Genomic DNA, 17,758 nt, shown 5'->3' on the forward strand with positions numbered 1-17,758 from the left:
TAGTCCTGGTTGGGGCGCCGGATTCTGTCCTGGTTGCCCCTCTTGCTGTCCAGCTCTCTGCTGTGGCCCGGGAATGCAGTGGAGGATGGCCCAAGTCCTTGGGCCCTGCACCCACATGGGAGACCAGGAGAAGTACCTGGTTCCTAGCTTCAGATCAGCGCGGTGCACTGGCCGCAGTAGCCATTGGAGGGTGAACCAACGGCAAAGTAAGACCTTTCTCCCTGTCTCTCTCTCTCTCACTGTCCACTCTGCCTGTCAAAAAAAATTTTTAAAAAAATGCTTCTATAGATACAAAGTTCTTAATACACTGGAAAGTGAAAAAGCAAGTTGGAAATCAGAGTGATTTCATTTTTGTTTGTCTATCTGTATGTGTATATAAGCAGGTGGAAAGACATCCAAAATGTTAATTGTCTTTTTTATTATCTCTGGAGAGTAAGATTAGGGGTATTTCAACTTCTCTATACTTATCCATATTTATTAATTTACTAAGGAGCATTTATTGCATCCACTATAAGAAGGATTTTTGAACCATCTGTAGGCTATGTACATATATATAACATTATGGTAGACATTCCTTCATCACTCCTCAACTCAAAACCTGAGCCCCGTGCTTAGTTTCCAGATTCTAACAAAGTCCTTGGTGTCTCAGCTGGCAGAAGGATGAGGGAGGGGTGAAAAGCTCCTCCCACTTCTCGAAGCTTCCTCCAGCTCTTACAAATGCTTCTGCTGCCTCCTAGCACACAACCAACCAACCGAGAACACTACCCTGCGGAAGGGACAGTGCTGAAAGCCAACAGGAGAGGTAAGATGATAGCTGGGGGCAAAGATGGAAAAGAAAAACCTGAAGAACGCCACCCTAGAGTTGGCTCCCTTCCTTAGTGCTGTGTTAGAGTAGTCAGGCTTTATTAAATGAGTTGCTTTTAAATGTGAAACACAGACATGGCTTTGTAAACAGGTTTGCAGCAAAGTCCTTCAGGCAGTTCAGCTTCTCTTACGCGGAGGAGGAGACTGGGATGTGACTAAGGAGGTGTTTTATTCAATGACTGCTGCTGATTAAATTGCCGCCCATTACCTGACCACGACCTGAGGATTCTCTTGCCTTTATCCCAGTTAGGAAGTATCGATTGGTCAAACCCTTGGCAAGAGACGATGGCAAAGAAGGTGGCAGTGATTGGAGCGGGGGTCAGTGGCCTGATCTCTCTGAAGTGCTGTGTGGATGAGGGACTTGAGCCCACTTGCTTTGAGAGGACCGAAGATATTGGAGGGCTGTGGAGGTTCAAAGTAAGTGAGATTTTCTTGTCTTTTGAATAAGTTATGCTGCTATTTCAGGGTAAGTCCAGCTGCTGATGGGCCTTATTGAGGGATTTCTTAAACCACTTTGGTCAAGTTGATTTATGTAGCCCTCTGGAAGCTAAAGTCATAGGGCGTTAGCTCCTCCCAGGCCAACATTATCCCAATCCAGGTGGCCACTCAGGCATGTAAAAGGTCTCTCTTTGTGTCCAGTAATTGTCATGCAGCCATATTGTTGTCACTCTATAATACACTAATTAGAAAATATACTAATATTAAAATGTTTTAATAGAAGAAACAGGGATGCTTTTGTAGACACCATTTCCATTTCAGTCACTGAGTCAAATGCTTCTTCAGATAATGTGCCCTTTAAATCTACTGCTTGTTTTCATTGACAAAACATGTTTGTTTTCTAAGATTCACTGATGATAGTTCAGGATCACTTTTGTAAGACTATACATTATGCGTATCCTAATAATCCAATTAATTCAATTAGCCAAATCAAATATGAATAATTCTAGCTGTTCTTCAGAATTTGGATAAAAATTAGAAAGATGTACAAGCAACCAGAAATGATTTATAATCATTTCTTCCAATGATTTTTTAATAGGCATTAATTACCACATCTTACTGGTGAGATCTTAGGCAAACTCTTTATGTTTCTGTGTCTCAATTTACTCAGTAATACATGAGGATATTAGCAGGAAATTGTATTTATCTCACAGTACTGTTCAAAGAATAAGAGAAATAACTCATGTGAAGAACTGAAAAGTTTGATTTATAATAGAGTTTAATAAACATCACCTATTAATAATAAGTACATAATTGATGGATGAGCAAGCAGAAATGAGGGAGGATAAAGGAGTTAGCCAAGTCCATGCAGCCGAGGAACTCACATTCAATCTCAGGCCAGTGACTCCCAAGCAACTAAGCCCCAATTTTTAACAATGCCCTAATTTACATTCTTGCCAAAAAGGTTAAAGGAAAGTTTAAGCTCAGAACTCAAGGGCAATGACTTTAGGATTCTGTCAGACATATCTAAGTGAGATACTGAAACATGTGAGAACCTTCCAGAAAGGAGGAAAGAGCTGAGTGCAATGAAAGCAGACCCTTATTTATATCAGCAAAGACCCCCCAAAGGCTCTCAGGACGGGCTAGGGTGGTGGCAAAGGTGTCCAGCCTATGTGCTGTACCGGCTCCAACTAAACCATATGTGTAAAGGTTGTTTTTTTTTTTAATATTAGGTTTCTCAAATGCCTGTGATCATAGGACACACCTGGGAGGGTTTTTTTGTTTTATTTTTAACATTCTGAATCCTGGGCACCAGCCCAGACTTAAAGTCTTCGGATGGTTTTTAATATAAGTCTCAGAAGAATCCCATGATAATACAGGTTTGGCAGACATTGCACTAATATCAAATTAAAAAAATCTATTCCTTCAACTATCCAAACACACTCAGAGTTGATGATGGGGAAGTTGATCCTCATGTAAGGCAAGAAGCTTTATACAAAGGAAAACTGGAAAAACAGCTTGAATCATATTCATTTCATACCAACAACTGGCCATTAGTGTCATTATATGTTTGCCTGAAAGGGTAATACAATCTGGTGGTCATTCTTCTTTTAACCAAAGATAGATTATTTCTGTATACCCTTGGTTCAAATGCAGATTCTGCTTGGGGTTTCTTTATTCCTGAGTAGAATTTTCCCTCCAAGGAAGAAATGTAGAAATTACAACAAATTTGTGTTTAATAATAAATTTACCATTTTATTTCATTACTTGATTAAGGATTTAATGACTAGGAACCAAATGCCCCCTGTTTGATTGTTACTAATTTGCTAGCAAAAAAGGAGTAGTCTGTCAGTAAGATTTCATGAATTCCAGGAAAGCACTTCCTGTCCAAAAATATTTCTCCTGCTCTCCTTTTCTCAATGTCTAAAATTTCAGAATTAGAGATGCCTTCCTGATTTACAAAAGTCAGAATAAAATCTGAATTTGCTTTATTGAATATTAATGAGTTATGTAAACAGCTCTCTGGAACCTGTAAAAACATTGTATTAAAACTAACCAATAAAGAAATATAAGCAATTTTCTCCATCCCAAGAAAAAAAAGAATCTCCCTACAGAGTAAAACATGCAATAAACAGCAATGTTCCACAGGCTGTGGCTGGGGCCACCTGGAGGTCTTGTTGAATGACAGACTGGACTATCAAGAGGAGGCACTGAACAGTGTGCTGGGACCCCCCTCACCTATCCCCAGGAAGATGCACCTCAACAACTCTGCTATCCAGAATCAAGTTTTTAAATTAATTATTCTTTAATTTCCCATCTTTCTGAGATCACGTAATACATTTAGTGGTGTCAAATAAAAAACAAATTAAAAATCCTAGTCCCATGCTCATTCCAGACAGTGCTGAACTCTACCCAAAGGTTCTCCAGCACCCTCTAGTGACATTTTCGGGATATGGGAAAGGTGGATAATTCTATTATTTCAGTGTTTTTGTTTTGTTTTGTTTTGTTTGATTCCTGTTTTTCTCTGCAATGGGAAGTACTGGGCACGCTTCATTTTTCTTCACAATATCCACAGAAAGGAGGTCTTAGAACCATTCTCATTAACACACGAACAGGAGACTGAAGTCTGGGGCAAATGACTTGCCTGGAGGAATGTAAGTAATAGAGAAAAGCGGAATGAAGGTCTGGATGATTCCTGAAGCCTCACACTTCATCCCTTTATCATACTGAGAAAAACATGATTTTCCTTCAGCCATTAATCTTCTCTGTATTCTTTATTGTTCCATGTACCCTGTGTTTACATGCAAGTTACCAATTCACATTGCATTTCTGGGTTTCTTGGAGGTGCATGCATGGGTTAGTGGGATGTGCACTTGCATGTATATAATATTTTCTAGGAATATATTCCAACTTGTTTTCATTAATCTTCGTGTACCAGTTTGTAGCTAGCGCTTCATCTTGCTCTTCTTCCTCTAGATTGAATCTTTTTTTAAAGATTCATTTTATTTATTTGAAAGACAGAGTTACAGAGAGAGGTTGAGACAGAGACAGAGGTCTTCCATTCGCTGGTTCACTCCCCAGGTGGCCGCAACAGCTGGAGCTGTGCCAATCCAAACCTAGGACCAGGACCTTCTTCTGGGTCTCCCACGTGGGTGCAGGGGCCCAAGGACTTGGGCCATCTTCCACTGCTATTTCAGGCCACAGCAGAGAGCTGGATCAGAAGAGGAGCAGTCAGGACTAGAACTGGTGCCCATATGGGATGCCGGCACTTCAGCCCAGGGCGTTGACCCACTGCGCCATAGCGCCAGCCCCTCTAGATTGAATCTTAAGATCCAATTCCAAACAACTTGCTTTTCTTAAGATACATTTTTCAGAACCAAGGAGGTATCAGACACTGCACTAGACAATCTAGAATGAATCAACCTGCCCTCAACAGACTTACAATCAAGTGGGCTGATAGTTGCTCACTGACTTTCACTGCACTTGGCATGGATACTATACCACTCCTGAAACAATTTATGTTGAATTCACTTATTGAGTGTTAACAATATAGAAGCTAGCATTTGTACAATTATTTTAGTATGTATTATCCCATTTTCACACACATTAATCTGACACATCTGTTAGGAATGTCAACTTAAAAGAGATAAGGACAAGGACAAGCTGCTAGTAAGATAAGTGATACATCGCAGAGCCAGCCCCAAAATTGAGATTAAGTACACCTGGTTCACCATTATGCTTCCTCTCACATTACACTTTTCATTCCTGATGAGTTTGGGATTAACTAAAATCCTGAGGCCTTTTCAATTTGAGCCCCTGATGCTGAAAATCTCTATTATACTATCTTAGTGAAACTAATTTTAACCCTATTTTGAAGAACTCATTTATGTACATAGATATTAAATAGTATTAGGGGGCCGGCACCGTGGCTCACTTGGTTAATCCTCTGCCTGCAGCGCCGGCATCCCGTATGGGTGCCAAGTTCTAGTCCCGGTTGCTCCTCTTCCAGTCCAGCTCTTTGCTGTGGCCCAGGAAGGCAGTGGAGGATGGCCCAGGTGCTTGGGCCCCTGCACCCGCATGAGAAACTGGGAGGAAGCACCTGGCTCCTGGCTTTGGATCGGCGCAGCGCGCCAGCCGTAGCAGCCATTTGGGGGGTGAACCAACGGAGGGAAGACCTTTCTGTCTCTCTCTGTCTAACTCTATCTGTCAAAAAAATAGTATTTAGTTGGTTTGATCCTTGGTCAAGAAAAATTTTCTGAAACTTTCAATCACCTGTCATCTTTGCCATGTCTCTCTGCTTTAGGTACACACAAATCTTATCATTGGTAGTTGTCTCCATGAAAGTAATTGATAAAAATGTAGACCATAGGAGAATAAAAAATGTGAGACAGCTACCTGGGATGTTAAATAGGACTTCCCATAAGGTGCCATCTCCACACTGACCTGACCATGGACTCTATCTATTTTTTCTGTTTCTCACTGTTTTAGTTGGCATGTGCTTACTAACAGTACATCCTGTTCACTTGGAGTATAACATTATACAGAACTAGCTTGGAACAAAGAGTCATTTCCTTTCCAGAAAAGATAACTGCCTTATCCTTGTTTCCCCTGCAGAGTCCTCTTGGATACATTTATCCAAAGAAACTATCACAGCATGATCCACTATAACAGGTTTTTGCACCCTGCTTCCCATTTAATGGAACCATATTTAACATGTTAGACACTGTAACTCTCCAGATAAGGAAATGTAAAGGGTCAAAGTCCTTTGGGTCTCTTTGCCAACAGTCTAACATACACCACTGTGGATTTTCCATAATATTTTAAGATGCTTGCATGCAAAGAACAGAACAAAATTTACAGTATACTCTCAGCAGAATGTTTTCATATATAAAACAAAACAAATTTTATAACATGCTATCAGCAAGGCCATTTGTTTATTTCATCATCATACTGAATGCCCATGTTAGATTCATTAAGCCTTATTTGTAGTGATGGAAAAATACATCTGGTTAACATTACTTGTTCTTTTGTTCTTTCAATAAATACAGTAGCTGAGTACCTACTATGCTCTGTACAGATACCACGTGCTAAAAATGCACAGTCTTTTCTTCCAAAGGGCTCATAGCTCACTGGAGATAATATAAAGGAAAATCCCTATCAGGGTCCAATTTTGTAAGGGCTGAAACAGTAAGTGTTATTGTAGTCCAGACTTTACTCAGCAGAGAACAGGGCGAGCTTCCTGTAGGTGTGATGCTATGGTTTGTCTTGACAATAAGTGAGGATCACGCATGTGTAAGTGGAAAAAACAATGTTTGAGCCAGAGCTAATGGCATGTTCAAAGGTACAGAAGCTCAAGGAAACCGATGCACTTAGAGAATAGAAAGTCCCGTGCAATAGCTAGAATGAAGGATGCAGGTAGGTGAGGGATAAATGAGGTAGAGAGGAGAGTCAGTGTCCAGTGATCAGGCAATTGTGTCCTGTGCCAATGAGTATACTTTTTATCCCAAAGAAAGTGAACAAACTGCGCAATGCCTGAACCAGGGCATTAAATAAGGGATAAAGGTCAGTTATCTCGGGAGATACCCGGCTAATAGAAAGACCGCAGAGTGCAGTGATACTGTAGTGAGGATTGTGGTTCCCAAAGTTCACTGTGACTCAGAATCAGCTGGGGAGCACTTCTACAGTACAGGCATGCTGGCCCTACTCAGAGCAAATCAAATGTCATAGGTTTCAAAGCTCCCCTGGACTCTTCTAATGTAACTAGTCCACTGATTGACATTAGCAACCACAACTGTGCCTATAATTGTAGGATAGGGAAGCAAAGAGCTTCAGTTAAATTCATTTCAAGTAATAGAGCAGACAGAGGTAAGGTCTCTCTCTAAAAAGATGAAAAGATAGACTATTTCTAAAGAAATGCAATTTGTATAACTTCCAGCTGCTTAGAGTAACTAGCTATGAAAATAACTGAAGCTTCATAAAGAAAAAGGATAAATTATAGGTTTTTCTAATTCACATTTGTAACAAGAATATATTTTTGTTTTGCTTCTTTCCTCAAAGTAGATTAAATATTACCCTGCTAAACTTCCTTAAGCTTAATTTAATTTTTATAACATTTTTACTTTCAGAAACTCAATTGCTTCTCAGCCTTTTGGGTAATATCAAGTACAGAAAGTCAAAGATAAACTTGTCTGGCCCATGATCAAAAGGTCATAAATTCACAATCCATGCTGTCTGAACTAACTTGGTTTGTCTGATATTCTGAAAATTCTAAATTAAGAAAACCTTCTGTCATATGTCCATTTACATTAGTAAATTGTAACAAATTGTATCCATCAGAAAATAAGACTATATGTATGGGTTCTTCAATAGCATTTTTAGGTGTTGCATCTGTTTTAAATATGTGAGTGAAATGTTTCTGTTTTAAAACTGCTTCTCCCTGGCCTTAGCATAGTTGACAGCAGAGTCCCCCGCCCCTGCCTTCTTCAAGATTTATTTATTTATTTGAAAGTCAGAGTTCCAGAGAGAGAGGAAGACACACACACACACACACACACACAGAGAGAGAGAGAGAGAGAGAGAGAGAGTGAGAGAGAGAGAGAGGAGATCTTCCATCTACTCTTTTATTCCCACCCCTCAAGTGACTGAAATGTCTAGCACTGAGCCAGGCTAAAGCCTGCAGCCAGGAGCTTCTTCCAGGTCTCCTACTTGGGTGGCAGGGGACCCAAGTACTTAGATCATCTCTCACTGACTTCTCAGGCTATTAGCAGGGAGCTGGATCAGAAATGGAAGAACCAGACCTGTTCTGGAGCCCAAATGGGATGCTGGCATCACAGGTGGCAGCTTTACCTGCTATACCACTACACTGGCCCCTGTTTCTTTTTCTGTCTTCTCTTTCCCTGACCACAAAGCTCAAATGCATTTTAATTTGATATATCAATAAGCTACATGAAGATAGAAACTATGTTTTTATTGTTTGTATCTTATCCCTAACTCTAAGTTCAGGGCCAGGACAGGGTAAACACTTAATATACATTTATATATCCATATCAAGTATTGTATATAAAATCAATACTTATCAGGCATTTGATATAGATTTACATATATCAAGTGCTAAATACATAAAGTCAATATTAATTCCCTTAATAGCCATGGGAAAACTAAGCCAATTTTGTCCAGTTGTGTCTAAACACAGACACCAACTTTAGTTAAGTAAATGTGGGAAGAAGCTTAGATAGACAAAGTTTTCTTTTAACTTCTGTCTACTGTCTTTCCGTAAACCCAACAATCGTGGTTATCACTTGATCAACAGAAAAAAAAAAATATGTCCTTACTTCTTTACTACACAAGTAAATATCCCAAAGAGGATTGTTGCCCTGCTTCAAAATTACTTTAGGGGCTCAGATATTAGAATCCATTCTTCTCATTTCTCAAAATCCTACTAAGCTGACCTGGAAGAAAAACTTGTCACATGTTAAAGCCAGTTTATTGAGTCTTGAAAAATAACTAAGATTTTGGCTACCATATAGCAATCTTAGTTTAACTGATTCCAAATTATGTCTGGTTTAGTAATTTTAGCCCTAGTGGCCTTTAGTAACAGGAAAAGAAGCAAACATTCACTAAGCACGTATTTTGAGCTAGCTTATTGTGTTAAGTACTTTATCTAATCTCATTAAAGCCTTGTAATAGCTATTTGATGTTGGAGTTATTAAGGAGCTCCTTTTTACACAGGGAAGTGAGGAAACTGACTTATGCAACTTTTCCATCATAAAGCCATTAAGGGCAGTAGAATTACAATATTAACCTAGACAGACCCTGTATTTCTCACAAAGTTATCTGATCTTAGGAAAATTAGATTTCTTTGCTTCATGAATAATTTCTGGAGAACTTGTTTGGATAGAAAAATTCAGACATTCACTCTTGCCAAGGACATTGTGTTCAATCATGCTGAAACATCCAGAAATAAGTTACACATCAGCTTGACTTTAGTGTTATGCAATTTGAAGTTAGTAGTTGAAAGTAAAAATACAAGGATTTATTCATCCAGAGTCATGACCATTGTATTCCTACATATGAGACAAACCTCCACATATTATAGTACAAACTCCTTTTGGATGTTAGTACATAAAATTAACAATACCACACTAACCTCTTATCACCAAGAAATTGAGCATATCCTAATCTGATAAGCCACTTGAACTGAGAAAAGTTATCTCCTGAGTCTTGATTCTGAAGCAAGAAAGTTAAACACACTACTTCTGGAGTAAGTCCTATGGTAGGTAAGAATGAATAAGAGAGTGAATGATGAATAAGTCAATGAATAAATGAATGAAGAGAAAGGAAAGCAAAGGGAGAATTTTTAACAAGAATTCTACATATTCCTCTTAAGTGATAATGATCTGAGAGCAAAGATGATTTTAGCTCTGGTATCTTAATATTGGCACAGATAACATCTGAAGTTAGGACACAGTGAGCTCCTGTATGTATATGTATATAGACATATATATATATATATATATATACACACACACACACACACATATATATATGGAAGTTTCTTAAATAACAGAGATAACATCACCGTAAGTTCACATTAGCTCTTTGAAATCAAGGACAGCTTCTTGTACAGAAAACCCCTGTAGGAGGGTAAATGTCCCGTACCAGATACTTTGGTATTATTCTAAACAGCTCTCTGGGGCGCCTTTTCATTCTGTGGTGGACAAGGTGCTCTTTGCTGAAATCAATATTTTCCTCAATAACAAGAAACAGTTACTAAGCACTCAGTGTCTCCGTATCTTAGAGATAAGGGGACTGACACGCAAGGTTTCTGATTGATCTAGACACACACAATCAGAAACACAAGACTTCAAACTCATGTCTGACTCCTGCTACTCTGACACCCTTTTTCAGTGTTACCGAAAATATAGAGGCTTGACCTAAAGATTTGGCAGGAAAGAAATTATTTTCTATGAACAATGATTAGAAGAAAACATGCACAACTGATTTATTTTGGTGACTGGATTAGAGGTGAATATTTATTTAATTTATTTATTTTGCTACTCTGTGGAAGAGACTATGGTAATATGTAAGGAAAACAAAGTAATTTGTTCCAATTGATTCCTACAAGCTTTCTGCATCTTTACATTGAAACACTGAGCCCCAGTAGCAACTACTAATCACCTAGATTATGCCTAGTCTCTGCCTATTCAGAAGCACCTATGGAGGAGTTCTTGGGCATAATTATTCAAATTTTCCTAAAGTCTCCTTGTTAATACATTGATCCCAGCGATGCTGAATCACATTTGATCCGTTTTATGATTTAACATAAAGGACAGAATGCAAAGAACTACTTGTAGAAGAAATTATCAGCTTAACAATAGCATTGCAGCTTCAGATTTTACAAAGTGCACTCACCAATATTCGAAATCAAGCTTAACATTTCAGGCATAAAAAGCCATGACACTGTGGCAAAAAATGACCTACATGAAAGGTCTCTGTGAGTGAGATCTTGGTGGAAAGAAGGGGCCATCAAAGAAGGAGGTACCTTTCTCTAAAGGGAGGAGAGAACTTCCACTTTGATTATGGCCTTGTCAAAATACTGATGGAGTTTATGGACTCAAAAGGCTTCCATAGCCTTGGCAGATCATGACAAGAGCATTGGATGATTACTGACATCATAAATAAGAGTGTCAGTTGTTAAATCAACAACAGGAGTCATTGTGCACTTACTCCCCAGGTAGGATCTCTGTCCTTAATATGTTGTACTATGAGAATTAACAGTAAAACTTGTCTTCAAACAGCAATTTATATTTTGTGTGTCTGTGTGGGTGCAAACTGTTGAAATCTTTACTTAGTATAGAGTTGATCTTCTGTATATAAAGATAATTAAAAATGAATCTTAATGAAGAATGGGATGGGAAAGGGCGTAGGAGGTAAGACAGGAGTGGGGGTAGGAGGGCAGGTATGAAAGGAAGAACCATTATAATCCAAAAGCTGGACCTATGAAACATATTTATTAAATAAAATCTTTCTAAAAAATAATAATGACAATGACTGTAACATGAGCACTTATTTTGAAAAGACAGTGGAATCTGTATGTCCTTGAAAATTTTAATCCCTGCAAGAGTTGTGCACAATAGATAAAACTAAGAGCCTGGATGTAGTTGTTTATTTGTGGCTAATTAGTGAACTATATTCTCTCCTAAGCAGAAAGAAAACAAGCTGTTTCTAGTATATTAAATGGTCAGAAAGTTCTGAGCCAATTTTTCTCACAATTGGGCAATGCAGCTGCTCATTTAGAGGATAAAAATGATTTTCACTATACAATATTGACTTAAATGATTTTCTGTTACAATGTTACTCAGCTTTATAAAGACAATTCATGTGTGATGAAAGATTGTATGTTTTCACAATAATTGTGTGTTTGATGGCATTTATGCCCATTAAGTAAAAAGTACTAATTATATTGTTAAAAACAGAAAGAAAAAGAAATCAAGCTTAAGACTTAATTGTTTTCAGTGATGTTCTCTTTTATCATTTGAAGAAAGCTAATTTGTAAAAATCATAAAGGCAGACAGATTCAAATTGAAATATGAGACCTCCCTGGGGCCAGTGCCATGGCTCACTTGGCCAATCCTCCGCCTGCGGTGCCGGCATCCCATATGGGTGCCAGGTTCTAGTCCTGGTTGCACCTCTTCCAGTCCAGCTCTCTGCTGTGGCCTGGGAGGGCAGTGGAGGATGGCCCAAATGCTTGGGCCCCTGCTCCCACGTGGGACACCAGGAGAAAGCTCCCGGCTCCTGGCTTGGGATCAGCGTAGCTCCGGCAGTAACGGCCATTTGGGGGGTTACCCAACAGAAAGAAGACCTTTCTCTCTGTCTCTCTCTCTCACTAACTCTATCAAATAAATAAAAATAAAAATAAAAAAAGAGGTATACCCATTGCCTCTTCAAAAAAAAAGAAAGAAAGAAACAAAGAAACAAAGAAGACCTCCCTGCTCCTAAAAGTATTCATTTTAAATGAAATTCTTATCAGTCCTAAAGAAGTAGAGAGAGAAAAAGGAGGAGGACTGATTGTCACAAAGGCTTTCATTAAGTAAATATAGACCTGGCATACTAAATATCCTGCAGTTTGCCAAAAGAATTGTCCCCATCCCCTCCCCCACCAATGTCACTAGCATCCTCAGTGAGCAACACTGGTAGGCAACCAACAGTCCCATCACTCAGAATGGTGGCACTCACATATTGCCCCTCATCACCCAAACACCTTAGTCAAGCTACAACAGTGAAAAAGGATTGCATCACTCTGGGATTAGATGGAGGAAGAAGAGGATTTTTCTCTCCTTTCTTTTAAGAGTAGGAACTTTGTAAATTCCAAAGTTATTGCTAATTTTTTTATTTGACCCTTTAGGAAAATGTGGAAGATGGCCGAGCAAGTATCTATCAATCTGTTATCACCAACACCAGCAAAGAAATGTCCTGTTTCAGTGACTTTCCTATGCCTGAAGATTTTCCAAACTTCCTACACAATTCTAAACTTCTGGAATACTTCAGAATTTTTGCCAAGAAATTTGACCTTCTCAAATATATTCAGTTCCAGGTATTGTAATTTGGGGAAAATGGATTTCTCTATTAATTCAGCACACATTTAAATATAGAAGTTATGTGATGATGAAAGCAGTTTTGGATAAAGTATCCCACTCCAAATCTTTGTTGAAGGGCAAGAGCATTACGTATAACCTAAACAGTGGTGTCATTACCTTTTACTATGTACAATTGGCAATAGAGGAAAATCATCTGTTAAAAGTTTGAAAATGATATTGATGGTAAAACTATGTAAACAAGTATCTGTTACATTGAAATAGTTCTAACCTCATTTACCATGAAAGGACACATGAAGAAAATCAATCTTCTATTTTATTTTCTGAACATCTCTATAGAAACAGGATTTTTCATGAAAATACTAACATCAGCCAAAGTAATTAATAAATAAATTCATTATTCTCCATTATCTCAGTGAACTACTTTTGTTTATGCAAACTCTGAATGCAAACTCCAGAAACATACAGATGGTCAGATTATTTTGAATTATCTTTTCCTTTTCTTCAAAAATAAGTACCAGCACACACACACAAAAAATATGATATTCTTAGGGATGGGTGTTTGGTGCAAAAGTGAGGATGATGCTTAAGATGCCAGCATTGCATATTGGAGTTCCTTGGTTCAAGACCTATCTCTGCTCCCAATTCCAGCTTCTTGTGAATGCATAAAGCAACAGATGATGGCTTAAGTACATGGGTACTTGAGACCCCACCAACTACCTGGGAGTCTTGGAATGAGTTCCAAACTCCTGGATTCAGCCTGGCTCAGCCCTCCTTGTTGCGAGTATCTGGGGAGTGAACCAATGGATTTAAGATCTGTCTACTTCTGTCTCTTTCTTTCTTTTTTTTTTAAGATTTATTTACTTATTTGAAAGTTAAAGTTACACAGAGAGAGAAGAGAGGCAGAGAGAGAGAGAGAGGTCTTCCATCCACTGGTTCACTCTCCAATTGGCCACAACAACCAGAGCTGTGCCAATCAGAAGCCAGGAGCCAAGAGCTTCCTCTGGGTCTTCCCACGCAGGTACAGGGGCCCAAGGACTTGGGCCATCTTCTGCTTTCCCAAGCCATAGTAGAGAGCTGAATCATAAGTGGAGCAGGTGGGACTTGAACCGGCACCCACATGGATGCCAGCACTGCAGGAAGCAGCTTTGCCAGCTACACCACAGCAGCAACCCCTCTATCTTTGCCTTTCAAATGAAATTAAATTTTGTTAAAAAAAAAAAAAAATATCTTATTAAATTAACTGATTTTATCAATAACTTGAGAACTAGTAATTGTCCTTAAAAATAAATTGTAAATTACATTTCTTAATAAATTGTTAGACATATTGTTGAATATTTTTTAAGAAATGGAAAGGGCCGGCGCTGCGGCTCACTAGGCTAATCCTCCGCCTTGCGACGCTGGCACACCGGGTTCTAGTCCCAGTCGGGGTGCCGGATTCTGTCCCGGTTGCCCCTCTTCCAGGCCAGCTCTCTGCTATGGCCCAGGAGTGCAGTGGAGGATGGCCCAAGTGCTTGGGTCCTGCACCTGCATGGGAGACCAGGAGAAGCACCTGGCTCCTAGTCCTTGGGCCCTGCACCCACATCGGAGACCAGGAGAAGCACCTGGCTCCTGGCTACCGATCAGCGGGGTGCGCTGGCCGCAGTGCGCCAGCCGTAGCGGCCATTGGAGGGTGAACCAATGGAAAAAGGAAGACCTTTCTCTCTCTCTCTCTCTCTCACTGTCCACTCTGCCTGTCAAAAAAATAAATTGAAAAAAAAAAAGAAAGAAATGGAAAGGAGTTGGGGAGAGAGAGAGGGAGAGAGAGAGAGCACTTCCATTGACTGGTTCATTCTCTAAATGCCCACAACGGACAGGGTTGGTCTGGCCAAACATAGGAACCTAGAACTCATGGTTTCCCAAGCGTTTGGCAATGACCTATCTAATTGAGTCATCATCTGCTACCTCTCTGGGGGTGCATTACCAGAAAGCTTGATCAGAAGCAGGGCCAGGGCTCAAACCAAAGCACTCTAATATGCGATAGGGAAATTCCAAGTGGGATCTGAACAGCTGCACCAAATACCTGCCCTGAAGCTTTTTGAAAAACACACCTCATTTTGTTAGCAATTCTAGTTTTATATCTACTGGGCCTATAATATATTAATTTATGCATAGTTGATTTTGATGGAACTCTATATAAATACTATTAATTACATTGGTTTTATTCAACGTAATTTTCTCCCAGTTCCTGGGACATCTGTCCAGTGATCAACAAATTCTTTAGACCAGGAGCTTTTGTAAGTCTTTGTCCATTTAGTTGTCCATTTACTTAGCAGATATATTGTTTTCTTATGTAATTTAGGCTATGAATTCCTTTAAAGACCATTTTAAAATTGCAGAAAAGTTATTTGTCTTGTTTATTATATTATTGCTACTATGGTTTTCTGGAGGGTGGAGAGGGGTTGGGAAGATTCGTTCCTGTTTATTGGCTTTTGAGTTTATATAAATCTTACATATCAGGGATCAAGCCTAGTAGACAAACTGTAAAAGGTCCTGTTGCTTATCTAATGAAATCTGCATAAGTGCATAAGTGCTTCTCAAACTTTGATGGGCATGTGAATCACCGGGAGATCTTGTTAAACTGTGGATTCTGACTCTGTAGGTATAGGTTGAAGTCTGATTTCTGTTATTTTTTAAATTTTATTTAAAGTCTACAAATTTAATGCCTTTCATATATGCAGATTTAGGAACACAGTGATTCTTCCTACCATACCCTCCCTCCTGCCCAGGCTCCCACCCTTTTTCCTCCTCTCTCTCCTATCCTACTCTTAATTTTTACAAAGATCTATTTTCAGTTTACTTTATACTTAACCATACAGTAAGTCAAGAAATCAACAAACAATATGAGGGAAAAGAAACAATATTGTTCCTCGCCAGTAGAGACAAGAGCTGTAAATCATCATTGAAAATCAAAATGTCAATTGCAGCCTTATACATTACATTTTAGTTACTGTATTAGTTATCACAGATCAAGGAAAACATATTTGTCTTTGTGAGAATGGCCAATTTCAAGTTTGTCAAAAATTGCCTTGATTGTGTTAAGGAATATTCCTTCTAACCCAATTTGCTTAAGAGTTTCATCATAAAAGGATGTTGTATTTTATAAAATGCTTTCTCTGCATCTACTGAAATGATCATATGGTTTTTATTTTTCAGTTTGTTAATTTGTATCACATTGATTGATTTGTGAATATTGAACCATCTCTGCATATCAGAGATAAATCCCACTTGGTCCGGGTGAATAATGTGTTGTTGATTCAATTAGTTAGCATTTTGTTGAGTGTTTATGTGTCTATGTTCATTAGGGAAATAGGTCTCTAGTTCTCTTTCTCTGCTGTATCTCTTTTCTGGTTTAGGAATTAAGGTGACGCTGGCCTCATAGAAGGAGTTTGGTAGGGTTCCCTCCTTTTGAATTGTTTTGAATAGCTTAAGAATTGGAGTTAGTTCTTCATTAAATGTCTGGTAGAAATCAGCAGTAAAGCCAAGTTGTCCTGGGCTTTTCTTTGAATCAGCAATAAAGACCCCATGACAATCTCTGTCTATGTTATTGGTGTGTTCAGGTTTTCTATGTGTTCGTGGCTCATTTTTGGTAGGTGGTTTGTGTCCAGGAATCTACCCATTTCATCTAGGTTTCTGATTTGTTGGCTTACAACCCTTTGTAGTAATTCCTGATGACTCTTTTATTTCTGTGGTATCTGTTGTTACATTTCTTTTTCACCTCTGATTTTATTCATTTGGGTCTTCTCCCTCTTTTTTGGGTTAGTTGGGCCAATGGTTTATCAATTTTGTTTATTTTTTTCAAAAAACCAGCTGTTCATTTCATTTATCCTTTATATTGGGTTTCAAATTTATGCATTTCTTCTCTAATTTTAGTTATTTCTTTTCTCCTACTAATTTTGGGTTTGGTTTGTTCTTCTTCTATGTTCTTGAGATGCATTCATAGCTTGTTTATTTGATGCCTTTCCAATTTCTTGATGTAAGCACCAATTGCTATAAACTTTCCTCTTATTGCTTTTGCTGTATCCCATAAGTTTTGATATGTTCATTCATTTCCAGAAATTTTTTTATTTCTCTTTTGATTTCTTCTATGTCCCAATGTTCATTCAGGAGCATGTTGTTCAGTCTCCATGAGTTTTCATATGCTCTAGAGATTCTTGAGTTGTTAGTTTTCAGCTTCATTCTATTGCAATCAGAAAAGACGCATGGCATAATTTTGATGTTTTTTTTTAATTTGCTGAGACTTGCTTTATGTCCTAGCATAGGTCTATCCTAGAGAAAATTCCATGCACTGAGGAAAAAAAATGTGTATTCAGAAGCAAGTGTGGGATGAAAAGTTCTATATAGATCAGGTATGTCCATTTGGTCCATGGTGTCAATTAGCTCTGTTATTTTTTGCTGATTTTCTGTCTAGTTGATCTATCATTGCTGAAAGTTGGTTGTTGAAGTACCCCATTACTATTGTATTGGAGTCTATATCTCCCTTTAGAACCATTAACATTTCTTTTAAATATTCAGGTGCCCTGGCACTGGGTGCATATACCTTTATTATAGACCCATCTTCCTGTTGAGTTGATCCCTTAACCATTACATAGTTCCCTTCATCTCTTTTAATTAAGGTCTATTTTTCTCTGATGTTAAGAAGGCTATCCCTGCTCTTTTTTGCTTTTTGTTAGCATGGAATCTTGTTTTCCATCTTTTCACTTTCAGTCTGCATATATCTTTGTTGATGACGTATGTTTCTTGTAGGCAACAAATAGATAAGTCTTGTTTTTTAATCCATTCAGCAATTCTGTATCTTTTAACTGGAGAATTTAGTCCATTTG

The 17,758-nt window shown here is 38.5% G+C and overlaps 1 protein-coding gene across 2 annotated transcripts in view; it reads left to right on the top strand.

Moving 5' to 3' along the window:
• Positions 1 to 699: 699 nt before the first annotated feature.
• FMO2 (flavin containing dimethylaniline monoxygenase 2) overlaps positions 700 to 17,758 on the top strand; it is a 33,897-nt gene continuing 16,838 nt past the window's right edge. The window contains exons 1-3 of one of the 2 annotated variants that reach the window (XM_008263973.4): positions 700 to 802; positions 1,115 to 1,281; positions 12,707 to 12,895. In XM_008263973.4, the coding sequence (XP_008262195.3) occupies positions 718 to 802; positions 1,115 to 1,281; positions 12,707 to 12,895 (441 nt within the window). In that variant the 5' untranslated portion in view covers positions 700 to 717. Of the gene's footprint in view, positions 803 to 1,110; positions 1,282 to 12,706; positions 12,896 to 17,758 lie in introns of both variants that reach the window. The other variant, NM_001082284.1, reaches the window with a different exon arrangement.

Source organism: Oryctolagus cuniculus, chromosome 7, assembly GCF_964237555.1.
Source record: "Oryctolagus cuniculus chromosome 7, mOryCun1.1, whole genome shotgun sequence".
NCBI classification, from domain to species: Eukaryota; Metazoa; Chordata; class Mammalia; order Lagomorpha; family Leporidae; genus Oryctolagus; species Oryctolagus cuniculus.